Source organism: Hypanus sabinus, chromosome 22 (assembly GCF_030144855.1).
Source record: "Hypanus sabinus isolate sHypSab1 chromosome 22, sHypSab1.hap1, whole genome shotgun sequence".
In the NCBI taxonomy this organism is placed as follows: Eukaryota; Metazoa; Chordata; class Chondrichthyes; order Myliobatiformes; family Dasyatidae; genus Hypanus; species Hypanus sabinus.
In genome coordinates this window covers 21,883,272-21,901,127 of record NC_082727.1, presented here as the reverse complement: position 1 = coordinate 21,901,127, position 17,856 = coordinate 21,883,272, and the positions used below count along the sequence as shown (strand labels likewise).

The following is a 17,856-nucleotide window of genomic DNA, read 5'->3' as shown; positions in this document are numbered from 1 at the left end:
TCTTCTCTTTTTGTCTTTCTTTACTAACCCTTTAGTTAAGATTATTAAACATTATTGCTTTAATTGTATGCAATGTACTGTCTGTTATTTCATGGCACTAATTTGTAACAGGGTAGCAAATTACACAGCATCCACACAATCCGGGATTTGGGGCTGGAGAGCTGTCTCAATCCCATGAGTTTGGTGGGACCACAGAGTGTTTTCCCCAGACTTGTGCAGCCAAGGAAACCAGGGGGTTTCATAGAGATATGCACACACACAGTTGCCACTAAACAACAAATTTCATGACATATGTCAGTGATAATAAGTCTGATTCTGATTCCATCCCCTAAATTCTTAGATGCCTCATCTGCAAATATCAACAGGCAGTAAAACAGGATGGAAATTAAGTACACCCTAGATATTTTGCTGCTCACTATGCTCCCATTACTTCTCTCTCAATGAAGGTTGTTTACACAGAGCAAAGACTACAGACCTGAGAGTGGAAACTCAACATCAGAATACTAGTTTCAAAAATACAAAAATGAATGACACAAGATGGTAAAAGCTATAGAGATCAATATTGTTCTTTTGCTTTGTAAGTCCCTCCATTGAAAAGTTTTAACCACTAAGCAAACTTTAATTATAATTGTACACTCACAATGTAAATTTCTCTGGACTGTAAAGTAAATAGACATTAACAGCAAAACATGAATGCTATTAATTTTCCAAATTATCTTTGAAATAAAGCCCACCTGATGAACCACCAGCCTTCAAGGTTCCGCTGTATGACCTCCACCATGACGCCTTTTTCAAAGCCAATCTCATCTTTGCCTTGGTTGACATATGGTTGCACAGTGATATATTTTTCCTCTATCATAAATATACATTAAAGCAAAGTTAGTGCAAGGGATTTCAAACTCAAACAGACATGAAAAATACAGAAATAGTTGCTGCAGTCCTGCCGAGCTCTGTTGTCAAGAAAAGTGCATCAAGCTTCTTCTCCCTCATTTTTTTCAGGTTAAGTTTTGACTGAGTGATCTTTTGAATAAAGTAATGGAATTGAATAATTGGATGGTTTCACAATGCAGAAGAAGCCATTCTGCCCATTGCATTTGTGCTAGCTTCCTAAGATAGTATCCAATTAATTCCATTTCTGCCATCCTTTTAAATGAACAATTCAGAATTTCGTTGTACTTACCCAGTTTGTTTTTTTTTAAAATTCTGAACAATTCTTCTACCATTTCAGTTTTTTCATGTTGTAGAATACTGTGCAAAATATCCACGACTCCTTTGCTGATAGTTTGAAATTGATTTAAAATTATCAAAAGACCCTTTAGCCCACCACGAAGGCCATCAATTACCTATATCTGAATTTCCAGGACTCATAGCCCATTGTTTTCTATGCTTTGGAATTTCAAGTGCTCATCTAAACACTTCTGAAATGTTCCAGGAGTATCTTTCTTCATCACCTCCTCAATAAGTGTGTTCCAGATTTCAATTACCTTCTGGGAGAAAGATATTTCCTTCAAACTACTCTACTCATACTCCTTACTTTAACACTTGATGTCTGATTAAAGTAAAGGCAATGCTGCTAAAGGGAAAGGTTTCTCAGTATCAACAACATTTATGTCCTTCATAATTTTGTATACCCCTGGCAGTTCCCTTTATCAGTCTTCAGAAGAATAGTTTTTCTTTATTGAAATCATCTAAACCTATGATGACTGTCCATCTATTTGTAATTTAATGTAAAATGCCTTGGTTTATTTTGCTTTTTTAAAAAAAAACAAAACCTCTAATTATAGAGACCACTTTAATACATCCCATATATTCTGTCCTAAAATTAAAATATCTAAAAAATAGAACCTCTCAAAGTCCAACTCAATGTCCCTGTCATGGGAGGAATAAATGGGTAAGGCCAAGGCTGGCCAACAGGGCTCTGGTGAAGCTGTATTGGCCAATCCCTTGTGCACTGGATTACAGAAATATTGTTGGACTCCAAACACACCATCGACTTTGTGAGAAGAGGCTTGAGAAACTGGCTCAGAATGATGGAAGCAGGATGGCATTGATGGCCTATACTGCACTGGGAGCTAAGGGCCCAAGAAGAAAAGAACAGACCCAAAAATGATATCCCCTAATAGGCTATATAAGTCAATAACAAAACAAAATAATATTCAAACAGCAATCAAACCACTAGGTATAACTTACTTCTTTTTAATACTTATGTCTATCCCTTGAACTCAATAGGAATTTAAATTTCTACTGATCTGCAAGCAAGATAGCCTCAATTCAATAAGTATCGATTGGGTTGTGGAACAATCACACTGCAATGGAATTTTAGGGTCCTAAGACAAATTTCCAAACAATATGGGAGAGGTTGCCATTTCAATGAGTATCATTAGATATGGACTTGAGAATTAGGTACAAAAAGAGGGCCAGGAAAGGTGGAGCAGAATTTAGGCCTAGGGCAGCACTGAGACCATTAGCACCTGCAGTATGTTTGAGAGCAAGGTATAAAAGGAGCACTAAAAAGGGTGGAGGTAGGTAAGGTCTAAGGGTGACATCAAGATTGGCAGCATATGCATAATTATTGTGACTGAGGTATAACTGGAGCGACAAGTACAGGGTGAGCTGCCATGTTGGAAACATACATTTTGAGAATTGCTGAGGACGAAGTGAGCAGTGACAAGGTGGAGATTTATTTTCTTCTCTTTCCTAGAGGAAGAGACTGGGGATAAAGTATATGAAAGCTGGGGCAATGATACGCTCATTCTGTAGGATGTGGGCCATCACGGACAGTTCCAATGACCCAGCTGACTATACCTACTGTATGACAAGCAACAGTGCTTGACAAGCCATATAGAACAGCTAGAACTGTGGTTGTTCTTGCTATGCAGCAGTTGTAATGTATAAAATGTGGTATATAGTACATTTAGTGAATTGCTCACACTGCACATTGGTGACTGCCAAGAAGGGCATTAAGTGCAGTTGGGTAGTGTAGGAATCCCCTTTAATCATTCCCTTCTCAAACAAGTGTTTATAGGGTGTGGGAGAAGCAACTAGCCTCAAAGAGGAAAGCAACAACAGCAGCTAAGCACATTTATTATCAAAGTACACTACGCATATAGAATACAATTCTGAGATTCATCCTCCCTCGGGCAGCCATGAAACAAAGAAATATCATGGAACCTGTTCAAAGAAAACATCAAACACGCAACACTTGAAATAAAAGAAAAAATTGTGCAAACAGTAAAAAGTGAATAAGTATCAATCATCAAACAAGGAGTCCAGGACTATCCAGCTTAGTTCAATTCAATGCCAACTGGCCAACTGCAAGCCGCAGCGCCAGTGTTTGCCAAAGTACCCCAATCCACTTTGATCACCCCAATCAAACTGCTCAAAACCAGCAAAACAAGAGTAACCAGAATCCAGAAATGCATGCAACATGAACCTGAAGACCCTCAAATGAATCCACAGTCATAAGCCACTCTGATCAATCCTTGTAGAATGGGAATGCAAGACTTCTGCATTTTCCTCTGACAGCAGTTAATGAGAAGGAACAGAAGACCAGTCTAATGCTGAACACCCGCCCACACTCTTCAACCTTGCCCGACACGTCAATCGGAGAGAGGCAATGGAGTCAATCATGGGCTCACACCCCACCACCAGGCTACACACATTGCTCTCAACCTCACTGAACTCCTTTGGAGACAGCCAAGCACCAGATCACTCAATTGGCATATAAATACATCATCAAAATGTAAAGCACAGGCTTCAATCGCATACAACTTAATAGTAGAATCGTTTTTGAGAGAAGTAATAAAAGAAATAGTTTCATGAACTGTTTGCTGGTGCCATCTTACCACGAGTTACAAGTTTCAGGCACCATGATTACATTAGATGCATGACTATGGAGGAAAAAGTCTATCCCACCACCAGCAAAAGGGTTTTGTTAGTAAAATGAACAGACAGACACTTCTGTGCCAACAGTGAGACTCAGATTATAAATGAGGAGACACCTGGGGCAAATTAGGGTGTATAAATCTCTAGGGCCTGACAAGGTGTCCCCTTGGACCTTGTGGGAGGCTCGTGAAGAAAATCTGGGGTCCTGACAGAGGTATTTAAAATATCCTTAGCTTCAGATGGGGTGCCAAAGGATTGATTGAAGGATAGCTAACTTTGTTCCATTGCTCAAGAAAGGCTCTAAGGTGGGAGATTATAGGTTGGTGAGCCAGATGTCAGGAGTGTGTAAATTACTGGGAAGTATTTTCAGGAATAGGATACATAAGTATATGGATAGGCAAGACCTGATAAGGAATAGTCAACATGGCTTTGTGTGTGATAGATCATGCCTAACCAATCATATAGTGTTTTCTGAGGAGGTTACCAGGAAAGTTGATGCAACATCCTGGTAAATCTGCAATCTACTTATAGCTTCCACATCCTTCCTATAATGAGGCAAACAGAACTGGACATAATTATTTCACCAGTGGTCTAATCAGGGTCTTATAGAGTTGCAATATTGTTTTGTGGCTTCTGAATTCAAAACTGCAACTTATGAAGGACAATATACCATCAGCAACGTATCTATGGAAAATAGCGCCTATGGCAAACACTGAAATTGCACCCCTGTCCAAACATCTGACACCCACCTTTTAGATAACTCTACCATAATATTAACTCAAAATTACAAGTTTGTTAATCTTATAATTAACAAATTATGGCACTTCATGAAAATTATAACTGCACTTTCCTTGCTTTCACTGATACAAATTGGTCTATGATGTGATCAAAGTCAGTTTTTTCAGATTCTTATCTTTCTACACTCAGCAGAGCAAGATCACAGAGTTTGCCTTGACCCAAGGAGGCTCTCAAATATGGAACTATTAGTTTTAACTTGCTGAATGATCTCTCACAGCTGGCGATAGAAACTGCCATGGTTAGCATTATCTGAATAGCAATGCGAAGATTGGGGAAGACGCTCTCATCTCCATACTGAACAATAAATTCAAGAAGCTCTTCAGGTCTAGATATTTTCATGTTGACCCGCCTTGATAGCAACATTCTGCAATCCAAAATTTCTTCATATAGCCTGCTGTCAATCAACACCAGAGCTGTACAATTTGCCCAAATTTTCGCACTTCTTTAGGTCGTTACCATCAGCGCTATATAACACTATCCCTCCACATAGAAAAGGAACCCAAACTTGGCATCAGTGTTGTGCAAACAAGCAAACCTTTCGTCCATTTCTCTGTGAAGACGGTCGAGTGTTCCCTTCGTGACTCTTTCCATTTCCTCCTTACTTGTTAATCCAGTGTCTCTCGAGTTCTCATCAGCCATTCATTGCTTTTATCTCTGACGTCTTTCAACTTCAATATTCCATTCTTGACAGAGACCAACTCCTTCTTCAAGTGACTCACTTGACCAACACTTCTCTTTCATCATAAAATTGATCTTGGAGGGCTTTCAAATCCAGGGCAGCATCGTGGAAGTTCATACTAGGATCCTGTAGCCTCCTTTGAATACGGTCAATGCGAATGAGTACTTTGTTCCAAAATCCTAGCAAAATCATAATATTGCAACTCAACATGCAGTTGTACAGCTGCCTTGTGTCACTTCTTGTTCACTGGTCTCGTTTTCATTGTCTATCATGTCCTGGAGAACTTGAAGCATCTCCTCAAGGTACTTATTGATGGTCTTCACTTCTTCTGTCCTTGCACTCCACCTGATTTCAGACTCCGACTTAACAACCACAGGCAAGGCGTTTTTGAGTTCAACTCAGCACTGTGTTGAATGAGAGAAAAACATGTAGAGACCTTCGATGGTTCCAAGAAACGCGACCATCATTGTATCCTGTTTGGCTGCATGTACACCCACCAAGATGAGTGAGTGATTGTTGCAATTCATAAGCACTGCCAGGTTGTTTTTCTCACTTATTCTTTGATGAACCACTTCTGTGTCCAGCCAGCATAGCTGCATTGTCATAGCACTGTGACCGACAACCTTGTAGCTCCATTTCGTCCTTCTCTAGCTGTTTTGAGATGTCTTCAATCAAGCCCTCAGCATCCTTCTGGCTTATCTGGATAAAACCAAAGAAGGACTCTCTAACACGGACTGTTTTCCTCTCAAAATCAACTTCCACATACTTCTGACATCTGCTCACTGTGTGCCTGATCAGGAGTCGAGTAGAACATGAGACCATAGTACTTGGCTTTACGAATGCTTCTCAGTAAACTCTAGCGAACAGTGGATGCCATCATGTGGATGAATTCGTTCTGGACACTCAGTGAAAGATAAGACGTGGATCCAGGATGACTTTCCAAATGAGTGAGGTGTTCTTTTATGACAGGGTCAAAGATGGCCAGTAGTTTCAGTAAGCTAGTGGTCACCAACCTTTTTAAGCCCAAGATCCCCTACCTTGGTCTTACTGAAAGACAGATTGACCTACTGCATCGCTTAGCGAAAAAATAGCTCAGATTGTACTTCCAACTTGAGGCCTTTTATTTGGGCTAACTGTATTTCAATTACATAAAATACTTTTGTCATCTTTCAAATTAATTCAACCAAGAAAACACTGTAACTAGCATATCAAACAGGCCATAGCAGCATTGAGCTCATCCAATAATGCCCTGAATAAGTGGTGCTGAAGCACTTTTGCTCAAAGCAAGTTTATCAGTTTGACCACCAGTGTCATTACATGAGAAAAGATTATGACCTTCCCAGCCAAGGCCTGCTGATGAATCACACAGTGATAATTCAGGAAGTTGGGAAAATCAGGGTCATTATGGCACAGTGCTATAAAACCAACAAGCACACAGCGCATTGCTGGGGCCCCATCAGTAGTGATTGCCATCAGTTTATGAATGGGAATGTCATTTTCATGGACATTTAAAAACTCATTGTAAATATCCTCACCTCTCGTTCTCTCCTTTAAGTGCAAAAGAGTGAGGAAGTCCTCCTTGTTGTAAAATCCTGGAAAGCCATCCTGACAAATGCAACAAACTGAGCTGTTTGCATTACATCCAGGGATTCATTGAACTGTCGTGAAAAATAGTCACAGGGTGACAAGTCCTTTAACATTTGTTGATCCATGTTCTCTGAGCCTTCAACCCTGATTTCAGCTCCTCAACTTTCCTGGTATTGGTAAACTGTTACTAAGACACTAGTATAAGTATAAGACATTAGTATACTATGCTAGTATAGTACAAGCTAATGACACCACTGTTTTTGTTTCTCATTTCTTTACATTTGGGGAATGTTGGAATTTAAAGGCGGAGAAGTGTTGTAATGTGAGCATTATAAAGATAAGTTAATACCAATAAGGATCATGGTAAAGCTGTTTGTAAAGAGAGATTGTTTCCAGGGTTACAGAGTTTTCCTTCCAGTCTTTTCTGCCAGTGCATATTAGTGAAAACCTCTGTATGTAAATATTGTTTTATCATCCTAGATAAAGTTGTTCCTTTTGGGCATGAAGTTGTCGAGTGACCCTTTTACAAAGTAGAAGTTACTACATATTTGCATCAAAAAGTTTATCAGGCATAATGTATTTGTGTATTTATTTTTCATTTTTTTCGGGATCTACTGGGAAAGTCTCAAAGATCAACTGGTCAATTGCGATCGACTGGTTGGTGACCACTACAATAAGCCAAGGAAATTTCCCACATTGGAGTCATTATCTAGTTGAAGTGACTTCCGGTGTCCTCGCAAAGCCAGGTTCTGAGTCGGAAATTTTATGCGGTGAAGGATTCTCATCAAGATATCACACCACTTCTGCTTTTCCTTCTCAATCTGTGACTGAAATACCGTGTCAATAACTCCTCTGATTCCCGCTAAATTTCCTTCCACTGTGTGAAGCATTCCTGATGATTCTTGGCATTTTCATGAACACTAATCCTTTCAGGTGCTTTCCACTGGTTGAATCCACTTTCCTGCTCCAATGAAGATTGATGGTTTGACTGGGAATAGAGAGGACAACAGATACAAAATGCAGACTTTTTAGAAGGGGAATAGACTAGCCATGAGCGAGTCACTTCCTCACCATGACCATTTACCGACTTCCTCTTGATCCAAATTTTGTTCATTGAGCAGTTATTTGTTGGTAGGAAAGGCCCCTCACTGTTCTGGAAATTCTTTGAACTCAGCTTTATTATTTCTGTTCTCAACGCGCAAGGCAGAATTGCTTTTCCATTATCCTTGTCAAACTTCAGAAGTCCAATGTTGTGCTGTTTGATCACTTCTGGTATGATGGTTTGAGGCTCTTTGATACCATCCAGTTCACTAGGTTCAGTGTCGTCAGGTTCAATCTCATCAGGTAAAATCTCATCAATAAACTCAATATCACCACCACCATCATCATCTTTCCCTCCTGTCACGTCCACATTCTCTGTGGCAGCCTCACTCTTAATCTCGTCATAATCAGATTTATCTGACTTGACTTCTTCCTTGGCTTGTGACGCATTTGTACTTGATCCACCTTCGGATTCTAACAAACTTGTAGCAGGTGCAGGCGACTTCATGGAACGTGTCAAACTACCTGTTCCGGGCTTTTCAAAGATGGGCATGAAGAACTTGCTCGACTTCTTGGCTTCCCCCGCCTCCAACTTTTGTCTCTTCCGTCCTTCAGCTCCACTTTCCTCCTTCTTCGTGAAAAAATGTTTCATGGTCTTCTTACACAATGCTCTGAAATAAGGCCATCCTAGTTAGTGAAGAAAATTCTTTTTTCACTAACCAAGGATGGCTTGTCTGACTAATGGAAACTGCTCAGTGGTGTCCACCCTTCAAGTGGCGCCCAGGGCATGTGCCATACCTTAGATATGCCACAGTATACCATATGCCTTCTTAACCACCCTATAACTTGTACAGCAACTTTGAGGGATCTGTGGGCTTGGACTCTCAAGATATTGAAAACAGGAAATATTCAGGAATAGTTACAAAGTCTAGTTGTGTCTCGCTAACTTGATTAATTAGATAATAAAGGAATGGAGAGTAATGAAGTGAACTGTTTGCTGGTGCCATCTGACCACCAGCAGTTAATTGGATCCAAAGCTGGCTTGGTGCTAGGATGCAGAGGGTAGTGGTGAAAGAATACTGATTGGGAGTTTGTAAAGAGTGTACCACAGAGATCAAAGTTGGGAATGTATGATCAATAAGTTTGCAGATGTCATAAAGATCAGTGGCGCTATGGATAGTGAGGAAGGCTTTCTGCGGCAGGATATAGATCAGATGAAAAGTTGAAGTGAGCATGGAACTTAGTCTCCAACAAGCATGATGCGATGCAGTTTGGAAAGCCATATAAGGTTAGGGCATACACATAAATAGTATGGCACTAAGGAATGTTGACAAATAGGGAGGCCCAGAGGTCCAAATCCATAGGTTCATAAGGTGGTGAAAAAGGCACAGGTCATGCTTGTTTTCCTATACTGAGGCATGGGGGTTTTGGCCCGAAACATTGTCACTACCTCCTCCCATAGATGCTGTCTGGCCTGCTGAGTTCTGCCAGCATTTTGTGTTTTTATTTTTTTCATGCAATATAAGAATTGTTCTGTTGCAACTTTAGAAACACTGGCTAGGAGACATTTGAGCATTGTCATCAGCCTCCAACCTGATGGCATGAACATTGACTTCTCTAACTTCTGTTAATGCCCCTCCTCCCCTTCTTACCCCATCCCTGATATATTTAGTTGTTTGTTTTTTTTTCTCTCTCTCTGCCCATCACTCTGCCTGTTCTCCATCTCCCTCTGGTGCTTCCCCCTACCCCACCTTTCTTTCTCCGGAGGCCTCCCATCCCGTGATACTTTCCCTTCTCCAGCTCTGTATCACTTTTGCCAATCACATTTCCAGTTCTTAGCTTCATCCCACCTCCTCCGATCTTCTCCTATCATTTTGCATTTCCCCCTCCCCCCACTACTTTCAAATCTCTTACTATCTTTCCTTTCAATTAGTCCTGACAAAGGGTCTCGGCCCAAAACGTCGACAGTGCTTCTCCCTACAGATGCTGCCTGGCCTGCTGTGTTCCACCAGCATTTTGTGTGTGTTGCTTGAACTTCCAGCACCTGCAGATTTCCTCGTGTTTGCTCTTCAGTACTAGAATAAGGTTTAGTTTAACGTACAAAAGTTTATCCTGTGTAATGCATTGCACACATTGCAGTCCAAGCAGAAGGAAGTACGTACACAAAATTCCATGCTGCACCAATGGTATTTGGCCACATACAACTTACATAAAATGCAAATCCGTATCACAGCACAGCTTTTGTCTGTGAAACTGATGTTTTATTTCAAGAACTGGCTGTTGAGTTACAGCAATTCTGATTATTTTGAACTGTTAGCATACACAATGCTCACAAATTCAGTTATGTGAATACCATCTTGAAATGAAAGATTTGAAGCATTACATCATTTGTTTTTCTTTTAAATAGCTCATGCTTGAAAAAAAGCCTGAGGCCAAAGAGTGAGCTTCCATTGGCAATGATGAGCAACCAAGAATGAAGAACAAAACCAAATATCTAATTTCAGAATATGCAAGTCTGCATCAATTGGAATTGTTTGCTGATTCTGGAAACTCAACATTTCCAGGACACAAACTAATTGAACAGGCCTTATTTCCTCTAATGAAGTCCATCAAAGCTAAAACATGAAGGGAGGGCAGAGCATGAGGGAGGAAAATTCATAGGAGATTGGGCCAAATCAGAAGCAGGTTTAATATCTCTGGCATATGTCATGAAATTTGTTAACTTAGTGGCGCAGTACAATGCAATACATGATAACATAGAACAAAAAATGTAAATCAATTACAGTATGTATAGATATGTATATAAATAAATTAAATGAATAAATTAATTAACTAAATTAAAAAGTGCAAAAAATGAGGTAGTGTTCATGGGTTCAATGACCATTTAGGAATCAGAAGGCAGAGGGGAAGAATCTGTTCTTGAAGCACTGAGTGTGTGCCTTCATGTTTTTGTACCTCCTTCCTAATGGTAACGAGAAAAGGGCATGACCTGGGTATGGGGGTCCTTAAATAAAGGACGCTGTCTTTTTGATGTACCGCTCCTTGAAGATGTCTTGGATACTATGGAGGCGAGTACACAAGTTAGAGCAGACTAATTTTACAACTTTCTATTGTTTTTTTCAGTCCTGTGCAGTAGCCCCTCCTACTCCCCTCCCCATTACTAGATGAGAGATTGAAAATATCCTTGAATACTCCCACCAGTTGGTTGGCACAAGTTTTCAGAGCCTTACCAGGTATTCCATTGGGGCCTATAGCCTCACAAGTGTTCACCCTCCTGAAAGACAGCCTGACATTGGCCTCCAAGACAGAGATCCCAGGGATCTTCGCAGCTGTAGTTATATTCTCCCTTTCTAAACAGGCATAGAAGGCATTGAGCTTAGCTGGTAGTGAAGCATAACTGCCATCCATGATGTTGGATTTTGCTTTGAAGGAAGTATTGGCCTGCAAACACTGCCAGAGTTGACGTGCATCCAATTCCTCCTCAGAATTGTTTCTTAGCTCTTGAAATAGCCCTCTGCAAGTCATGCCTGGTTTTCTTGTACAGACCTGGATAACCAGACTTAAATGCCACAGATCTAGCCCTCAGCAGACGACAAACTTCCTCCATGGCTTTTGGTTTGGGAATGCATAGCATGTTTTCATAGGCACACACTCATCCATACAGGTTTTAATGAGGTTTGTAACAACTGTGGCACACTCAACCAGATTCAAAATATAGTCCAGTCCACTCCTGTGCTTCCCTTGTCCATACCTTCTTGGTTCTCAATACTGGTGCTGCAGTCTTCACACTCTGTCTCTTCTCAGGGAGTAGAAGTACAGCCAGATGATCAGACTTTCTGACGTGGGCATGGAATAGCATGATAGTCACTCTTGATGGTGGTGTAACAGTGGTCCAGTGTATTGCTTCCTCTGATGTGATTTGTTGATGGTAATTACTCAGTGATTTTTTTCAGTCTGGCCTAGTTTAAATCCCCCAAAATGATGGTGAGAGTGTTAGAGTGTGCTGTTTTGTGCCTGCTGAACACATTGCTCAGATCATCTAGAGCCCGTTTGACACTGGACTGAGGTGGAATGCACAAAATGATCGCTGAAATCCCCCGCAGAGTCTAAAATGGCCGACACTTCATTGCAAGATACTCCAGGTCTGGAGAGCAAAACTGGAACATCGCCGTCACATTAATCACCAAGAGGAGTCCATCATGAGGCATATACCTCCACCTCTGCTTTTCAGAGACTTGTAAGTCCAATCCTGATGGTGTGTAGTGAACCCATCAATCTGAATCACTGATTCCAGTATGGGCAGGGTTAACCAGGATTCCATGAAGCAGAGGACACAAGCTGTCCCTATGTCCCTCTGAGATCATCAATTTTATTTATTACAGACAGTATGTTTGCCAACAATATAGTCAGCATTGGGAGTCAAAAATCCCATTCTTTTTGTCCTCAACGACATTCACATTTCCTTCAAGAATTCTGACGAGAAGTTTGGCCACAATCGGCATTACTTTCATCAATTTTAAACATCAATAAGAAGTGATAGATTGTTCAATCATATTAAAGTATCTTCATTAACTGTACAGACCTTGGATGCAGTTGTGATTCTCAGCTGCAGCAGGGTGAAATGGGAGTATTTAATCGTATTCATGATCTGCGCTGTAATGAGTTTGTTTGAAGTCACCGTGAAATGTGGGAAAGCCGGGGAGAAGGAGGGAAGAACATGGGGTTGGTGAATAGAATATAGGAAAGGATCATAGAACTTGGCAGGAGAGACGGAGCTCAACACGAAATGGAATGACTTGAGAGAGGCAGAGTCTGGGGAGGAGGAAACAGCATAGGAATGTGATCAGCATATGGGGAAAGAAGGCTAAACATGTGAGCAGAAGGCCAAGCTTACAAGCATTGGGAAGTGCCCAGGGCAGCAGAAGTTCAGCATGGAAAAAAAACAACAGTATGTGGCAGCAGAACCAATGAGGAAGGAGGTAGATGCAGCAGGTGGCAGAAACTTTTAAACTTGTTCTTCCCCTCCCTCCAGCCTTTAATACACACAGTCCTGAAGAGGGCTCAGCCTAAAACGTTGACTGCCCATTTCCCTCCACAGATGCCGTCTGACCAGCAAGGGCTTCCAACATTTTGTGTGCTGATCCAGATTTCCAGCATCAGCTGTCTTTTGTGCCTCCAGAGGACTTATAATGTTTGATTCTTTAAATCTGATGGATTTGGGTCATGTGTTGAAAGTAATTAGAATCTTGCCTTTATAAAAAGGCAGGTCCTTGAAGAGGATGAGCACAAACCAGTTAGATTTCAAAAGCAGTGAGGAAATACAGAGGAATATTCATTTAAGAAAAATATCTGTATTTTACTTTAGCAGAGAAAATCACTAATGAGATTTCTTAATAAAACTTCAGAAAAAATAATTTTCCAGTTCGTACCAAGAACTTGGTCTCAGCCACGTCAAACCTGTCATTTCTGTCAGGTTTCTCACAGTCAGAAATAGAACCTTTTATTCATTTTATAGTGCTTGAATCATAAGAATAAACTTATTTCAACAGCTTCCTTCAGTATTGGCATAAATTTAACAGCCAAATGGCCTGCTTCTTTGATGTACTAATATTATAATTCTATAACTGTATTATCAGTTGATCTTGCACAAGGAAATCTGCAGAAGCTGGAAATTTAAACAACAACACACACAAAAAGCTGGTGGATCACAGCAGGCCAGGCAGCATCTATAAGGAGAAGCACTGTCGACGTTTCGGGCCAAGACCCTTTGTCAGGACTAACTGAAAGGAAAGATACTAAGAGATTTGAAAGTAGTGGGGGGAGATGTGAAATGATAGGAGAAGACCGGAGGGGATGGGATGAAGCTAAGAGCTGGAAAGGTGATTGGTGGAAGTGATACCTCTACTGTCAAAATGAATCCAAACTCAGGTTGGAGGAACAACACCTTATATACCGACTGGGTAGCCTCCAAACTGATGGCATGAACATTGACTTCTCTAACTTCCGTTAATGCCCCTCCTCCCCTTCTTACCCCATCCCTGACATATTTAGTTGTTTGCCTGTTCTCCATCTTCCTCTGGTGTTTCCCCCCCACCACCTTTCTTTCTCCCGAGGCCTCCCGTCCCATGATCCTTTCCCTTCTCCAGCTCTGTATCACTTTCGCCAATCACCTTTCCAGCTCTTAGCTTCATCCCACCCCCTCCGGACTTCTCCTATCATTTCGCATTTCTCCCTCCCCCTGCTACTTTCAAATCTCTTACTATCTTTCCTTTCAGTTAGTCCTGACGAAGGGTCTCAGCCCAAAACGTCGACAGTGCTTCTCCTTATAGATGCTGCCTGGCCTGCTGTGTTCCACCAGCATTTTGTGTGTGTTGTTATCAGTTGATCTTGCTTTTATTCTATGATTCAAACCAACTTTTCAAGATATCAATCTGATCTTTAAGCATCCACTCTGGTAGGTGCCAAAACCATAGTGTGTGAAAAATCAGACAAAAATACATCAGAAACTTTGAAAAGATCACCATAGAGACAAACACAATGCATGCATTCACAATCAATAAATCAGAATAGTCAGCCTTTTAGAGAAAGTACAAACTGTTCAGTCTTTCTGTCCAGTAACTGAATTAAAAGGGCATGGGCCTTTTTTCACCTGGGTTTTGTTGCCGGTTATACATTCCTCCCAAAGTCCACCTCCGGTCCAGTCGACGCAGATGAGCTTTGCGTCTCTTAGTTACTATAAGTATGGAGTGAAATAGTACAAAACAGACATAAAATTGAACAGTCAAATGTTAACAAAAAAAGAAAAGATGAACATGTTCACAAAGTAACCACGTGGATTAGGACTGGATGGAGTTTATGAAATTGAACAATTACAAATAAATCTTTCATTTTTAAATCTAGCAGTAGGCTGTGTATTTCTCTGTACACTAGAAAATGTTTTGGTTTGTATATCCTCTTCAAGATATAATATGAAAAACCTTTTTAGGAGTCTGTACACTCTCTCAGCACCAAGTAGTAAACTAGCACAGTTTAGTGACTGAAACTCAACTGGTAGGTTATGGAACAATATTGTTCAGTTCATAAGATGGGCAAAACAATGGCAAATGAAATTTAGTCCCAACAAATGTGAGATGATGCACTTTGGGAGGACCAATAAAGATAGGATATACAAAATGAGTGGTACATCCCTCTAGATTAATAGGAAGTGGAGAGATCTTGGTGCATAAGTCCAAAAACACCTGAAGATGGCTGTATTGGTAAATAAAATGGTGAGAAAGGGTACAAGTGAGAATTGATTCTCCCAGAGGGTAGTGACAATCTAGAATGCACTGTGTAAGAATAGGTAGTCAATTACTCTCACAACATTTAAGAAACACTTAGACATGCATTACCAAGATATGCAAGACTACAGATCCTGGCAAACAGGATTATTAAAGGTGATTATTTGATAGTTGGCACAGACATGGTGGGCTGAAGGGACTGATTCTGTGATGACTGACTCGGTGACTTTGGAATACTTGTCAAATTATAGTACCTCATAAAAGCTGGTATACAGTGAGATCTGGGTATGAGATGCAGAAGGTAAAAATGCAAGTAAAATCTTGAAGGCAAATAGAATGTTAGCCTTTATTGCAAGGGATTTGTGGAACAAAAGGAAGGAAGACTGCTACAATTGGAGACAATGGAAAAACCAGAGAGCAGTAGTAGGTGGTTGCCCCTCTGACAGGTGGCCTGTGGCTAGTGGCGTGCCACTGTGATCAGTTCTGGGTCCATTGTTATTTGTCATTTATAATAATGATCTGGATGTTAATGTTGTAAACTGGATCAGCAAATGAGCAGATGACTCCAAGATTGAGGGTATAGTGGACGGTGAGAAAGATAATCAAATCTTACAGCGGATCTGCACCAGCTGGAAAAATGGGTTAAAAATGGAAGACGGAATTTAATGCAGACAAGTGAGGTTTTGCACATTGAGAGGACAAACCATAGTAAGATTTACAAAATCATCAGTAGTGTACTGAGCAGTGCAGTAGAACAGAAAGGTCTGGGAATATAAATCCATGATTTCTTGAAAGTGGCATCATGGGTATCTAGGGCTATAAAGAAAGCTTTTGGCAAATTGGCCTTCATAAATCAGAAGTACTGAGTACAGGAGTTGGGATGTTATGCGTGAAGTTGTATAAGACATTGGTGAGGCCTAACTTGGAGTATTGTGTGCAGTTTTGGCCACCTACCTACAGGAAAGATTTCAAAAAGATTGAAAGAATGCAGAGAAAATGTACAAGGATGTAACCAGGACTTGCAGACTTGTGTAATAGGGAAGTTTGAATAGGTTACCTCTATCAGATCTCCCTTGCAGAATGAGGGGACATCTGATAGAGGTATACAAAATTATGAAGTGTAGCGGGCTTTTCCCACTGAAGTTGGGTGAGACTACAACTGGAGATCAGGGGTTAAGGGTGAAAGGTGAAATCTTTAAGGGGAACATGAGGGGCAACTTCTTCACTCAGAGTGGTGAGAGTGTAGAATGAGCTGCCAGCAGAAGCGGCATATGCAGGTTCAATTTCAACATTTAAGAGAAATTTGGAGAGGTAGAGCGCTGTGGTCCATTTGCACGTTAATGGACTAGGCAGATTAATAGCTCAGCATGGATTAGATATGCCAAAGTGCTTGTTTCTGTGCTGTAGTATTCTAGGACTCTATGACCTCACTTATAGTTCTGTGAGAGTTTGGCCTCTACTCTAATAAAAAAAACCTCCTATACTTGAACTTTCTGCTGTGTCAATTCACAACTTTGATTTCTGGGATATGGGGTCCATTTTCTGAAAAACCCTGAATAAGATAGGCCTCTACTCAATGGATTTTAAATAATGAGAGAGGTTTTCGGTAAAACATAGAACATTCTCATAAGGCTTGAAAGCGTAAATGTGAGGGAACTGTTTCTCATCAATGGAGAGTCTACAAGTAGGGAGCATGCAATAATGAGTGGAGGGTACAAAATGAAACTGTATTGACTCTTAAGTAAAGCAATTTAGCTGATCCCTCTCATTATAGCTTATAAATTCTTTTCAGATGCTTTTTAAGCTTCCTTCTTACAGCAATTGAATCTGCTTTCACTATTACCACCCCATTCCTCAAATCCTAACCCAAACTACTTGTGAAATAATGTTTGTACTTGTAACATTTGATTTTTTTTTAAACCAGTTTGTCTTCATCTACTCTGCTCAGACAAAGTAGATGTACCTGCTTTCACCACCTCCTCTGACAGCATGCATTAATTATCAATCACTTTCTGTGTAAAAACAAACTTACCCCTAAAAGACAGAGGAGATTTAAAAGGGATAAAGATAACAGAATCTGATCAGTGGAACACGTGAAAAAAGGAGGAAGGTGGGGATTGAACCAGTGGGAAAAGAGTATGGGTAATGGGCATATGGAGAAGGTTGGAAGAGGGAAAGAGATAGGGTAATGGGTGTCAAGTAGTTCAAGAAGAGAGGGGGAAAGGGACAGAATGGAGACAGTTATTGGAAGTTTGAAAATTTGAATTGTAAGAACTTTGAGAATTTAGATTGCGGTAAGTACATGGATGGGAGTTGTCCAGGTGTGTTTCAAGAGGACTAGATGGGCCAAACAACCTGTTTCTGTGCTGAAAACTGTGCCATAGTGCTCTGTGACCCTAATTTGATGTCCATGTTATCACATCTCCAACATGGCGGCATGAATATCAAATCTCAAGCTTCCAGTGACTACTCGCTCTCTGTCCTGCTTCCATTTGCTCTTTCCTCCTGAGCTGCCTGGTCCTTATCTTTCTTTCCCACCCTCTCCATCTGCCTTTCACCCAGACACCTTCCAATGGTTTCACCCCA

At 40.7% G+C, this 17,856-nt stretch overlaps 1 protein-coding gene across 4 annotated transcripts in view; it reads right to left on the bottom strand.

Annotated features, from left to right (window-relative positions):
* The window catches only part of sh3pxd2aa (SH3 and PX domains 2Aa), a 322,252-nt gene that overhangs the window by 41,926 nt on the left and 262,470 nt on the right, over positions 1–17,856 (bottom strand). For 3 of the 4 annotated variants that reach the window (XM_059947263.1, XM_059947261.1, XM_059947264.1), the window contains 2 exons: positions 14,640–14,723; positions 735–852 (listed from right to left, as the gene is read on the bottom strand). In XM_059947263.1, the coding sequence (XP_059803246.1) occupies positions 735–852; positions 14,640–14,723 (202 nt within the window). The remainder of the gene's footprint in view (positions 1–734; positions 853–14,639; positions 14,724–17,856) is intronic. The other variant, XM_059947262.1, reaches the window with a different exon arrangement.